General features: G+C 40.3%; 1 protein-coding gene across 12 annotated transcripts in view; it reads left to right on the plus strand.

The window, feature by feature from the left end:
* UTRN (utrophin) overlaps positions 1-12,785 on the plus strand; it is a 497,949-nt gene that overhangs the window by 473,523 nt on the left and 11,641 nt on the right. For all 12 annotated transcript variants that reach the window (XM_072826596.1, XM_072826601.1, XM_072826576.1 and 9 more), the window contains 3 exons: positions 8,818-8,976; positions 9,366-9,606; positions 12,656-12,764. In XM_072826596.1, the coding sequence (XP_072682697.1) occupies positions 8,818-8,976; positions 9,366-9,606; positions 12,656-12,764 (509 nt within the window). The remainder of the gene's footprint in view (positions 1-8,817; positions 8,977-9,365; positions 9,607-12,655; positions 12,765-12,785) is intronic.

The following is a 12,785-nucleotide window of genomic DNA, read 5'->3' on the forward strand; positions in this document are numbered from 1 at the left end:
GATTTTATGCTTTCAAGCCATGAGAATATAAATGGGATATGTTTATTTTGTTTCATAGAAATTAATGAAAAAATCCTGTATTTGCCAACTAATTTGCCTCAGGAAGATTAGATTGTTCTATTTAGAATTACAGGTATAGATATTAATTCCATTTGTCGTATATTTCTTGTGGATTTAACAAATGTATTTCCACAGAATACATGCCCTTCTATAGAATCCTCTTCCTTCTGCTGGCTCACTTTTTCTCTATAATCCCTGCCATTTAACAACTTTGAACCACACAGGCTTGGACATATTCTCCCCATGCTTCATGGAAAAGTGTTATTTCTTCTGCCAGTATTTTATTATATTAGCAACCAGGAAAAGTCTCGTTGACTTTAGAAAAATACTTAAAAAGACTTTCTAGGCAAATTTTTTTTAAGGATTGTATGTATTTATTCATGAGAGACACAGAGAAGGAGACACAGGGACATAGGAAGAAGAAGAAGCAGGCTTTCCGTAGGAAGCTGGATGTGACTTGATCCCAGAACCATGGGATCATGCCCTGAGCCAAAGGCAGATGCTCAACCACTGAATCACCCAGGGTCCCAACGAGGCAAATATTTTATCTCTGATCATCCTACTACTATGTGTCATCTTGCTTTGGAACTCTTCCCTTTTGCTCCCCCTCCTTGGAATTAACATTTTTTATTTTGTGTGATGTCTAAAAGATTTCAGTAGTGTCAGGTTTACTTGACTTAGGTAAATTCACTGTTGTTTGGATCTGGTGGGAGCTGGAAGGCAACCCAGGAAATTACAGAACATAGTGCTCAGGTGTTTTATACTGAAAAAAAAGACATGGAGAGAGCCAAGGAACAGTACCTGAAGCAGTCTACTATAGACTCCCTATCAATATTTCAAAAACTGTTTTACTGTCCATTAAGCTTACAAATAAAAATGTCTGGAGGTTTTTCAATTTTAAATTTCAAACATTAGCATGTTAATACTTTACAAGAATAGAGTAGTGATTTATACATTATTATTCATGTGCTATGAATATGAAACAATTCCCAAATCAAGATAATAGCATATTTATAATGCTTGTTTCATAGTTAGCTACTAGTATGTATTTTATAAAAAGCAGTTAGATGACTTGAGTATTCCCTAAATCAATGTAATTTCCACAAGGTTGAATTCGATGAAATAAAAAATAATAATTAAAACCAAAATAATTAAAACCAAATTTAAATTATTTAAAATGAGTTTGTCACGCCCTGTGAATGGAGGAAAGGTAATGCTCAAATTTAGTACATCCTACTTCAAGGATTTTAAACTCTATTTTAAAATTTAACACTGATGTCTGAGAAAAAGTAATCAGATGACTAACAGCTGAATACATTTTAATACACTGTCATTAGCTATATTAACTCATTCATCTGTTCAAAAATATTTATTATATACCTACAGTGCAGTGGTGTGCTAGAGCCAGTTGTTACCTTTTTCCCAAAGTTCGTAAGCTGTTCATTAAACACAGCCATTTATAGAAATTAATTTGTATACACTTACAATTAAATAAATTAGATTCAAATGATAACAAAAAAACAAACCCCATCATGCCCTAGTTATCTACTTCATTTTACTATTATCTATGTTTTCTGGGGTAATTTATTGTATTTGTCAGTTGGTGTTCCACTGTGTATCTTTTCCAAACTCTACTTTCAGTAAAGTCATTAGCTTGAAATTGGCCTTGGTGAAAGTATTTAAGCCATAGAAATTGCAAAAGCTACAATTCAGGGCCTTTTTATTCATTTATTTTCTGGAAAGTTTTTTTTTTTTAAATAATAAATTTATTTAAAAAATAAATAAATAAATCTTTTTTTAAGATTTTATTTATTTATTCATGAGAGACACAGAGAGAGAGAGGCAAAGACACAGGCAGAGGGAGAAGCAGGCTCCATGCCAGAAGCCCGATGTGGGACTCAATCCAGGGACCCCAGGATCACGCCCTGGGCTGGAGGCAGGCGCTAAACTGCTGAGCCACCGGGGCTGCCCTGGAAAGCTTGTTAAATCTATCAGCATGCCACTGCTACACACCCAGTACTGTAAAAGTCTACTGTAACTACTGTCAAGTAAGACTGTAAGTACTGTAACTACTTACTGATGTAAGTACTGTCTCCATGAATCGTGCTGGCTAGAGGAGAGTCCATTGATGTTTCTATAGAGGAAGAACATGGGAAGGGAATTTTTTTTAAAAAGATATATTTATTTATTTTGAGAGAGAGAAAGCACACAAACAGGGAAGGGCAGAGGGGGAGGAAGAGAGAATCAGACTCCCCACTAAGCAGAGAGCCCAATGCTCAAGCCCTGGACCCTGACATCAGGACCTGAGGCGAAACCAAGAGTCAAATACTCAACCGACTTGATAGACAGATTAATGACCCCCCCCAAATAACTTCACATCCTAATCCCTGTAAGCTATGAATGTGCCACTTTATTTTTTTTATTTTTATTTTTTTCATTTTATTTTTTTTTAAGATTTTTTTAAATTTATTTATTCATGGAAGAAAGAGAGAGAGAGGCAGAGACACAGACAGAGGGAGAAGCAGACTCCGTGCAGGGAGCCTGACGTGGGAATCGATCCCGGGATGCCAGGATCACGCCCTGGGCTGAAGGCAGTGCCAAACCGCTGAGCCACCCGGGCTGCCCAATGTGCCACTTTATGTGGCAAAAGGGACTTTGCACATGTGATTAAGTTAAGGATCTTGAGATGGGGAAATTATAATATTTCCTTAAGCATTTCCGTTTTAGCCAGTACTCTTGACAAAGTGAGTAAGTATTGCACATCCTACCATAAATACCTTTTCTCCCAGTGCATGGAACCTTACAATGAGGATGCTTCTTACCTCCTTTGGGCTAATGACTCCTCAGAATTTGTGATGGGAGGGTTAACAACCAAGCCCCAGTGTTTCTTTCTCTGACTGCCCTTCTGTGTTTCTCATCTAATAATTGAATACCTTGGATCACAAGATACATGAAGACATCTTCACTGCTCTTATCAGGATGCTGTGCTGTTCTTTCTTTGCTCTCACCTTGTTTCCTACACCATCTTACTGTGGAAGCAGGAAGTATGCCACATACTCTAACCTTGGCCTTCTTTGGAAATTTCGTAAAGCTCCAGTGTTGAAATGGTCATGACACAATCCTGCGACTATAGATGACAGTTCTCTATACCACTTGACAGTATTATCAGCTTGTGAGCAAGGGTTCGGTGGCTTCTTAAGGAAGCCTTGGCTCTTTTGCTTCAGTCTGAGGTCTGCCTTGAGGCAACCAGCTTCAGAATATTAGCAACTTGTATTGTTGTTGGCTAAAATGAAAAACTAACCCAGAATGACTTAAGCAAAAGAAAAAAAAAGTATTAGCAAATTTCTAAAGTACATTTTAGAATTTTTCTCATTCCTGAATTCCCGACCTTTCCTCCAAGTTCTTTTGAATGGTGGTTTTGTTATTCTAATAGGTAATAAAAATATTAGGTTTCTCTTAACAAAAGGTATGATTCAAAAACAACCACCATCTCTCCCTCCATGAATAGCATATTAGGAGCCTGGCACTGCTCTAAACACTTTGCCCACCTTTGCTTATTTAATCCTCATAGGACCCTTGGAGGTGCTATTCTTGTTTCTGTGACTGCCATTTTACAGATGAGTACATTGAGGAGGCCCTGTGAGGTTAAGGAGCTTGCCTAGGGTCTCGCTGTCAGTAAGTAGTGGGATTCAGACCCAGGCAGCCTGGTTCAAGACACAGGCCCTCCTGACCACTCCTGACCACCTCTGACCTGTTGCTCCTCCACTGCGTGGGAAGGGAGGGCTTCCCAGATAGGAGCACTGCCATAGGGGCGGGGATGAAGAGGGTCAGAGCATCCACAGTCTTTGAGTTCATCACTTTCCTTGGCCCAGTCTTGTCCATTCTCTATCCACACTTCAGCTTCATAGTGCAGACCTAATTAAAAGAGTTTGTAATTCACTACCTCCAATGCTGATCTCCTAAATGTGGTTTGGGATGATGTCAGCAGTGGGTAATAAAAGAAATCTTTATGCTTTCAGGTGTGAATTTTGAGATTTGAACCTGTGATTCTAAGTTACCCAAGGTCCTTTTAGTCATTTGTGTCTTCAAAAGCAGCCATCCTACCCTGCAGTTTGAGCCTTTCTCTGTTCCTCAGATTGGTCTATGGAACCAATTCCCTGGCTCCCGACAGTGTTCATCTTCGGTGAAGCTGGTTAATTAGCTGCTTCGTTCCCATGCATCACAGGCTGCTGCCTCCCCAACCTAGACATGAGTCAGTTTCACAGCTCTTCCCCCACACAGACCCAATTCTCAGTGCTCCAGTGCTCCCTTTCCTCCTGAAAGTCTGACTCTGGATGATTTAAAAAGGTGTCAATTTTGAGGATATTAATTTTCTTCGAAGGAGGAATTGAACATCCATGACTCAAACAGAAACAGGAGCCAGGATAGTCCTGGGGAATCTCAGTAGCAGGAACTCAAGGATAGATCCTTAGGCCACTGCCATCAGGATGTCTCCCTCCATCTGCTATCTGCCCTTGAGTGACACTATTTGATGTGGAAAGATCAAACTTGGGTATGGTTTGCACTGGCATCGCTGTTTGCACCTCTGAATCCTGGAACAGAACAATCTTTGAAAGGAAGGAAATTATTGTTATTTTTATTTATGTCTTACCTACTTTCAAAAGGTCATTGAATGACTCACAGTTCTTTTGTCATCTGATATGTACTAATTTTGTCATCTAGATAGTATTTACTATGAGTGACTTAAACATAATATAATTATATTCCATTTAATGGTATTTCAGTGGTGCAGACTTATATTTTTGCAACCTTTTCTATTTTAGTACTAATGACATTTAAAGGCCCTCATTTGGTACTTCATATGAAATCTGTATTGAAAGGGTATACTCTTGGTTTTTACTACATATAATTAAGAACTTGAATGTATTTATTTTTGTATTTAAGTTTTAGGCCTAATAACCTTGAGAAACAAGGCAAAAATTATATGTTATACATAAATGATTTTTTTTTTTTAGAAATTGCCTTATATCCCTTTCAGATGCCTTAATGAAAAAGTGTAATTATGGTGGTGATTATGGTGATTACAATAATAAATTAAACCGTCAGCTCCTCAGAAGAAATGACGCTTGTAAACATGTCAATGTTTACAATAGAATGTATCTCAGATCTAATTTTGACTTGTTTGTGTGTGTATTTGTTTCACTGTGGCTAGTCCTCAAATCTTGAAAACAAAAATTTAGTTGGTGTTAATATCGAGCACTGAGTATAGTACCTGAGTCAGATAGTTGCTGGAATGAATGTTCTAAGGGCATCAGTGGTCTGATGGTGTCTTGTGACAGGGGAGGAGGTCTAGCTAGGATCCATTATCAAGTCATAGACCCACCAGAGAGCTTACGGGACTTGAGTTTTCCTTTAGCTCTTCCTGTCCACATTAAATATTTTTTTTAACTTTTACTTTTAGTCCTTTATTTTCCCTTACGTGAATTGTTCATAGGAATCATATGACTGTTTTTAACCAAAGTGAGGGGATGCCTGGGTGGCTCAGTGATTGAGCATCTGCTTTTGGCTCAGGGCATGATCCCAGTTTAGGGATCAAGTTCCACATCAGGATCCCTGTGAGAAGCCTGCTTCTCCCTCTGCCTGTGTCTCTGCCTCTCTCTGTGTCTCTCATGAATAAATAAATAAAATCTTAAAAAAAAATAAATAACCATAGTGAAATCAGTTTACCTCTTATTTATTGCAATACCTGAGATTAGTATCTCCTTTTGTTTTATTTTGCATTATTCTTGCTTGTTCTTTTTGCGCATTTGCATGATCTGGCTAGTCACATGCATGGCTGGGTTAGGACTCTAGACATTGCTCCTTAGCCTTTTGAAACTGGATATTATAGAGAGGCTAAACCTTTTGCAAGAGTGACTGTTTTGTTTGATTTCTGGTTGATTGCTTATGATGCTTTATCCTTAAAATATAGAAATTTCATGAGGGTTTCTCTTTTGTTTTTGTTTGGGGGGGATACTCAGTCTTTCTAGTTTCCATACTTTTTTTGTCTCAGCCTGAGAAATATTTACAAAATGTTGTGTTATACTCTTACTTTGCTATTACTTTATGTCCACTGTATCTTTATACTTTTATTGTTCCTCTCTATGTATTAGTTCTCTATTTTTTAATCCTCTCTTACTTTGCCTTCTCTCTCCACCTGAACTAGATAAAATGCCTCCAAACACTGGCAATGATAAAGATCACAGACTTAAAGTCTTTCCAACCTTAGCAGCTAATTGGTGTTGCATCATGTTGATACATTAGCCTGTAGCCAGCTTCTGCCCTTCATAACAGCTAGGGTTAGCCAGGCGCCTGGTGGCTCAGTCAGTTAAGCATCAACTCTTGATCCTTTGCTCAGGTCTTAATCTCAGGGTTGTGAGTTCAAGTCCCATGTTGGGCTCTACACTGAGTATGGAGCCTAGTTAAATAAATATATAATAGTTAAGTTTAGGCTATTGACCATATATTTCCCATCAGGAAAATGGCCACCTGTCACACATACCCTTGCCACATTTCTATCTGATTTAGCTACATGTGCAGCCCAGGGGCTTTTAAATGCTACTGCTCTGCAGTGATGCCATACCTATTCCCTCCTCTTATCCTCATCCTTCTTAAGTTAGGAATAAGCATGGGATTCTTCTAGAAGCTACTTTATTTGTTTTTCAGCTCACTGCATTTTCTCTGGAAAGGTCATCAAAAGTTGGTGCCATAGCTTATTTCAGTCTTTATCCCATCCATGTTCCTTATTTCCAGTTTCTCACTGAGTGGTAAAGGTCCTACTCCTTCCCATCTGAAGTTGATAGTAGAAGGATGTGAGGTTAGATATTGATGTTTATATTGTGATCCTAAGTAAAGTGTATGACCTTTATTTTTGCTAAATATATGTCCACACACACTCTCTCCATGTAGAACTTTGAGAGAAGGAGAGGCTACCAATTAAGGAAGCAAAAGATATCAATCAGTAGTTTATCTGAACCTTTGCTTTGGCTGTTCTGCAGGCATAACACTCATCTTTCTCTTTTGCTTCATCATATCATTCTGCTCTCAATGCTCAGGACAAACCTTTTCTATGAGTTCACTAATTCTCAGAGGCAATTTCAAGTCCCCTTTAAATCACATAGGAAACTGTGATCACACAGTGTTGCAATTTCAAATCAGACTCAGAAGAATCAAAGAGCTTACCTCGTATCAAGTGTTGCTCATTAGGCACAGGGCACAAATAAGAGGTCCCAGACTGCCATCACAGCTCACTAGGTTCTTTCTGACTGCGTTAGGGTATGCTCTGACCCCAGTGTGACAAGACGAGGTCTCTAAAGCGACATTTGCAGTTACATCACTTTCAGAGGAGCTGGTTCATCTTGAGATAGCTCCATTTTATACCCTAAGAGCTACATGTTTTACATGTTTTTCTGAAGCCCTATCCTATAAATCCATAGATTCTAGGATTTGTTTACCAAACACTATCAAAACAGACCAGGTCCAATCTGCTAAAGTATATATTCCACAGCTAGAGCATCCAGCTAGCATTAGCCAGGAGGTCTTTCCTTTCCATGACTATAGAGAGATCCAACTGAATCTCCCCATAAAAAAAGAGAAGGTCTTCCAGGCATGCTGCTGAACATTTCCTTCTCAAGATTGTATCAATTTTGTCTATTTTATGATGCTTCTGTTTCTGTCAGTTGTTACATTCGACCACATGATCGATATGTCTGATTCATTAGACAAGTAGTTAGAAAAGTAGGAGAGTCTAAGTAACTGTAGTTTCTTGTTTTAATGCAAAATGATTGATCCTAGTGAAGACATGCTGATAAATCAAGTAAAATATCTGCAGATATTTTATAAATATCTACAATCATAATTTTTGCTATGTCTTTGGATGAAAGAATCTGAGGATTATATTCTTCCATTCTGTGGGTTAACAAAGCATGACAAAATGGCTTTCAACCAAATGCTAAAGACGGTGAAATCAGCTTAGGCCTTAGTCCATTTGTGCTGCTTTAACACAATATTATTGGCTGGGCAGCTTAGAAATGACATTTATTTATCACAGAGTTGGAGGCTGGAAGTTCAAGATCAAGATACTAGCAGATTTGGGGTCCAGTGAGAGCCCTCTTCCTGGTTCATAAATGGCTTTCTTCTCACTTTGTCGTCATGTGACAAAAGGGGGAAGCCATCGCTCTAGACTCTCTAAGGACACTAATCTTGTTCGTGAAGCTCCACCCCCATGATCTGATCACCTCCCAAAGGCCCTGCCTCCAGGTGCCATCACACTGGAAGTGAAGTTTCCACATATGAATTTTGGTGATATACAGTTTATTTTTAAGTCTTTTAATCTACTCTTTTGGCATTCAATTACTGATTATGCCTAACATATCTTTTATATTAACTGTTTAAGTAGTGTACCTTCTTGGATACTTCTGCTGAGTAGAATCTCTTCTAAGGTTTGTCATATGTACATGTTAGCCTAAGGCAAAACAGGAAATGGTGGTATGTAGAGTACACGTACCTTTTAGATAAATATCTTCCTAGAGTTTTAGAGGTACATTAGAGGGATTTTGAGCTTTAAGGCAAACCTGGCCCAGCAGCCATCCCCATCATCATTATTTCTATTTCCCTAATATCCAAAGACATCCATACCCACATGGGAGCCTCCATATGTGTGTGTGTGTGTGTGTGTGTGTGTGTGTGTGTGTGTGTGTGTGTGTTTTGTCTCCCTAGGGAGGACGAGCATGCCCTCATCCAGCAGTACTGTCAGACGCTTGGAGGGGAGTCCCCAGTCAGCCAGCCCCAGAGTCCAGCTCAGATCCTGAAGTCGGTAGAAAGGGAAGAACGTGGAGAACTGGAGCGGATCATTGCCGACTTGGAGGAAGAACAAAGGTGCGCCCAACCTGGGAGAAGAAGCTAAGTCCCCCTGGGCAAACTTCTGAAGGGAAATTCTTTAATAATAACTTCAGTATGATCCCTACCCATTCTTTTTTCAGAGGTGTTTTCTAAGAAATCAAGGTGGAGTCCAGGTTTTAGAGGAGACTAATAAACTGGGACACTGTGATCACACATGTGAGGGTTCCTGGACCGTGTCTGTCAGAACACTTGCTTAAAGCTATAGTTTTGTTCATGCGTACTCATCTCACTGTCAAGAAATGTTTTTAGAAAGAATGTTTCTAGAAAGAAAGAAGTAGCCTCAGTTAAATCTGGAGCTCATGGGCAGTTTCAGAGAGAAGACGATGCACCCAATGGTAATTCCAATTTTTCCTTCTCTGCGTTAGAAACCTGCAGGTGGAATATGAGCAGCTGAAGGAGCAACACCTGAGAAGGGGTCTCCCTGTCGGGTCACCTCCAGACTCTGTTGTATCTCCTCACCACACGTCTGAAGACTCGGAGCTCATCGCAGAAGCCAAACTCCTTAGGCAGCACAAAGGGCGGCTGGAGGCTCGGATGCAGATTTTAGAAGATCATAATAAGCAGCTGGAATCTCAACTCCATCGCCTTCGACAGCTGCTGGAGCAGGTAGAGTGTGTGGAACTCAATGTGGCACCCGTGCCCCCCACCCTCAGCTCCGTCTGTCTCGGGGGGTGGTCCCAGCTTCAGCAGAGAGGCTCCCCTACAGCCTCTCACCTCTGTGCTTAATTTAGGCTCTTCAGATGGAAGCATCATATTTTCCACAGGCTCAAAAAGTGGGCTTGCCCCACTTAAAATGGAATTTCCCATTCTTGTATAACCCTGAAATCTAACCCAGTTCTGAATATTTAAAGGGAAAAGACCCTGTAACATACATCTGCATAAATGACATGTGGGAACTCTGTAGAGACTAAGGGGAAGGAAGCCATTGGAGCTCTTCATACTACAGCCTTCCTTTCAGTGAGCTCTTTTCAAGAAATTCAGTGACAGATGTTTATTAATGAGCAGCTATCACTTCCTAACATCGAGCCATGTTTTATGGCAGTTGTTGGCACACTTTTCTGATAGTAAGAAATATAATTTACATTATGATGAATGTATACCTGCATGATGAATACAACATAATAATTGCCATTATAAAAAATGCTCTCATTTTCTTTTTTTTAAGATTTTATTTATTTATTCATGAGAGACATAGAAAGAGAGAGAGAGGCAGAGACACAGGCAGAGGGAGAAGCAGGCTCCATGAAGGGAGCCCGACGTGAGACTTGATCCCAGGTCTCTAGGATCACACCCCGGGCTGAAGGCGGCGCTAAACCGCTGAGCCACCGGGGCTGCCCTTATTTTCTATCTTTTTAAGTTTCTTTCCTTCCTCTTTCTGTCTGTCCTTCCTCTCTTCCTTCCTGTGTTTCTCGTTTCTCTTTCTCCCTCCCTCATTCCCATTTTTCATCTCTCCCTTTTCTTTCTTCATGCTGGGTCAGTACCTACCAAATCAATTTTATAGCTCATCAGGGGATAATAGCCCACAATTTTGAAAAACACTCTTCTTTGGGATATAAAAGAAGCATCAAACGTAGTTTTTTTCCTTCTTGTTGCTTTGCAGTCCTATTAGAGACGGAGACAAGACAGTATAATATACAGCAAGATAGTATCACACATAAAGACACAACACTATGGAGAATTAGCTACTTGCTTAAATCTAGCAGTTAAAGAATAGGAGTTGTATCAGAGAACTAGACATGAAGATGCCTGGGTAGCAGGTGCATATTGGGTAATCCCCACAGATGGGGCTAGACTTTATCTTTCTTGAAGAATCCCTGACATCACCATTCATGTTGTCTTTCGCCGTTTCCTCTGGCCTGTGTAGCATGGGGCCCCAGGCAGTGAATAGGCCATGCCTTTCTCCAGAAAGGATTTATCCAGTCAGAGGCCGAAACAACTTTTCCTCCAGTGATCTTCTCAAATGTCAGAAAACCATCTTGTCACAGTTGCTGTCAGTATCTTTTAACTTGTCAGATTCATCCAGAACAGCGTGATTTCTGCATTACCTACACAGCGGGCCACAGATCACCCCTTTTGACCATATACTTTTCTGTATATGTCTGTCACTGTTTCAGGATTTGTGTCAGAATGTTTTAAGGAAGGCTTGCTTTGGACCTCCAAACCGAGCATCATTAGAAAACACTAGTTCCCCTCGAGCTTTCCTGAAGCCCTCTGGAATGTTTGAGTCTTCTCTGGTGCTGGTCACATACGTTGGAACAGCCACATTGCAAGCCCCGTGTTTTTGAAGTTTCCCCATGGTGGCTGTAGAAGGGATGAATTTTTCCTTGAAATCTCTGATTTAAAATATGAAGTGTTATTATTAACCTAGTGCAGCGATAGAATCACTGCGGAGGGAAGCCGTGCTCAAAAGCTTTATTTGCCATAGCCTGTTGGAGAGCTAACGGCTCTTCTGCTTCTCTACTCCCCTCCCCCTGACTCTCTCCATCCCATTAGACAGAGCTGCCTAATGGCTCATGTGCCTTCAGAATTGCACAGTAATGCTTTTAGAGATAGCTGGTATCTAAATGGCTCTGTATATCCCAGACTGTGGGCCTCTTATCTCTTCTTAATGATTTAGCATGAATGCCAGAAGTAGATGGAAAAATCACCTGACAGTAAAAAACGGGCAAAAGCACCAGACTTCAACGAATATAAATTGAATGGGAAGACTGGCATCAAAAATGTTGTAATGTCTGCCTTCTCTGTAAAATGGATCACACTTTGTAATTTGAACACATACTTGTCAGTGTGTCCGTCACCATTTCAAAGCTTTGTGCAGAGCATGTTTACAAAATGCTTACTGTGTGTAAGATTGTATTCTAATCTCTGTGGAAATACTAACCGATCATCCTCCTCACAGAATCCTTTGGCACAGGCACTCTTTTTACCATCCCCAGTTTCTAAGTAAAGAATCCAAGGCACATAAGGTTATAAAATTTGCTCAGACTTAGGTAGGTTCTGAGTGGTGGAGTTTGAATTCAAGCATGTGAATCCAAAATTGTGTCCTTACCTTTCCAGTATTGCCTTCAAATGTTAATTTAAATAAAGAAATTAGCTGATTTTGAAATTAGATAAATTTACTGTATGAGAAGCAGTGCTCCTTTTTTTTTTTTTAATTTTATTTTATGATAGTCACAGAGAGAGAGAAAGAGGCAGAGACACAGGCAGAGGGAGAAGCAGGCTCCATGTACCGGGAGCCCGACGTGGGATTCGATCCCTGGTCTCCAGGATCGTGCCCTAGGCCAAAGGCAGGCGCCAAACAGCTGCACCACCCAGGGATCCCAATGCTCCTTTTTAAAAGATGAATGCAACCTGTTTCTAAATTCACTTGGTTGACATAAAAATCATAGAAAAATTGAGGGATGAAACTGACACTGGTAAAGGTCACATTCTAACCCACTGAGCTCTTCAAGGAGCCCAAACTGAAGGAGACAGATCACTCAGTACTCATGTAAAGTACTAGGGAGCCCACCAAACTGATGAAAACGTGTATTCTAAATTTCTGTGGCCCAAGAACCCCACATGATTTAATTATCTACAGATGTAAGAACCGAAAATGCTTTCTTTAGCAGTTGTTTGAATCCTTCCCTGCTTTAACTTCTGAATGTGATTGCAGCCTGAATCGGATTCCCGAATCAACGGCGTCTCCCCCTGGGCTTCACCTCAGCAGTCTGCTCTGAGCTACTCGCTGGATCCTGACCCTGACCCACAGTTCCACCAAGCAGGTTGGTGTCCCCAGGACCTAG

This window comes from Canis lupus, chromosome 1 (assembly GCF_048164855.1).
Source record: "Canis lupus baileyi chromosome 1, mCanLup2.hap1, whole genome shotgun sequence".
In the NCBI taxonomy this organism is placed as follows: Eukaryota; Metazoa; Chordata; class Mammalia; order Carnivora; family Canidae; genus Canis; species Canis lupus.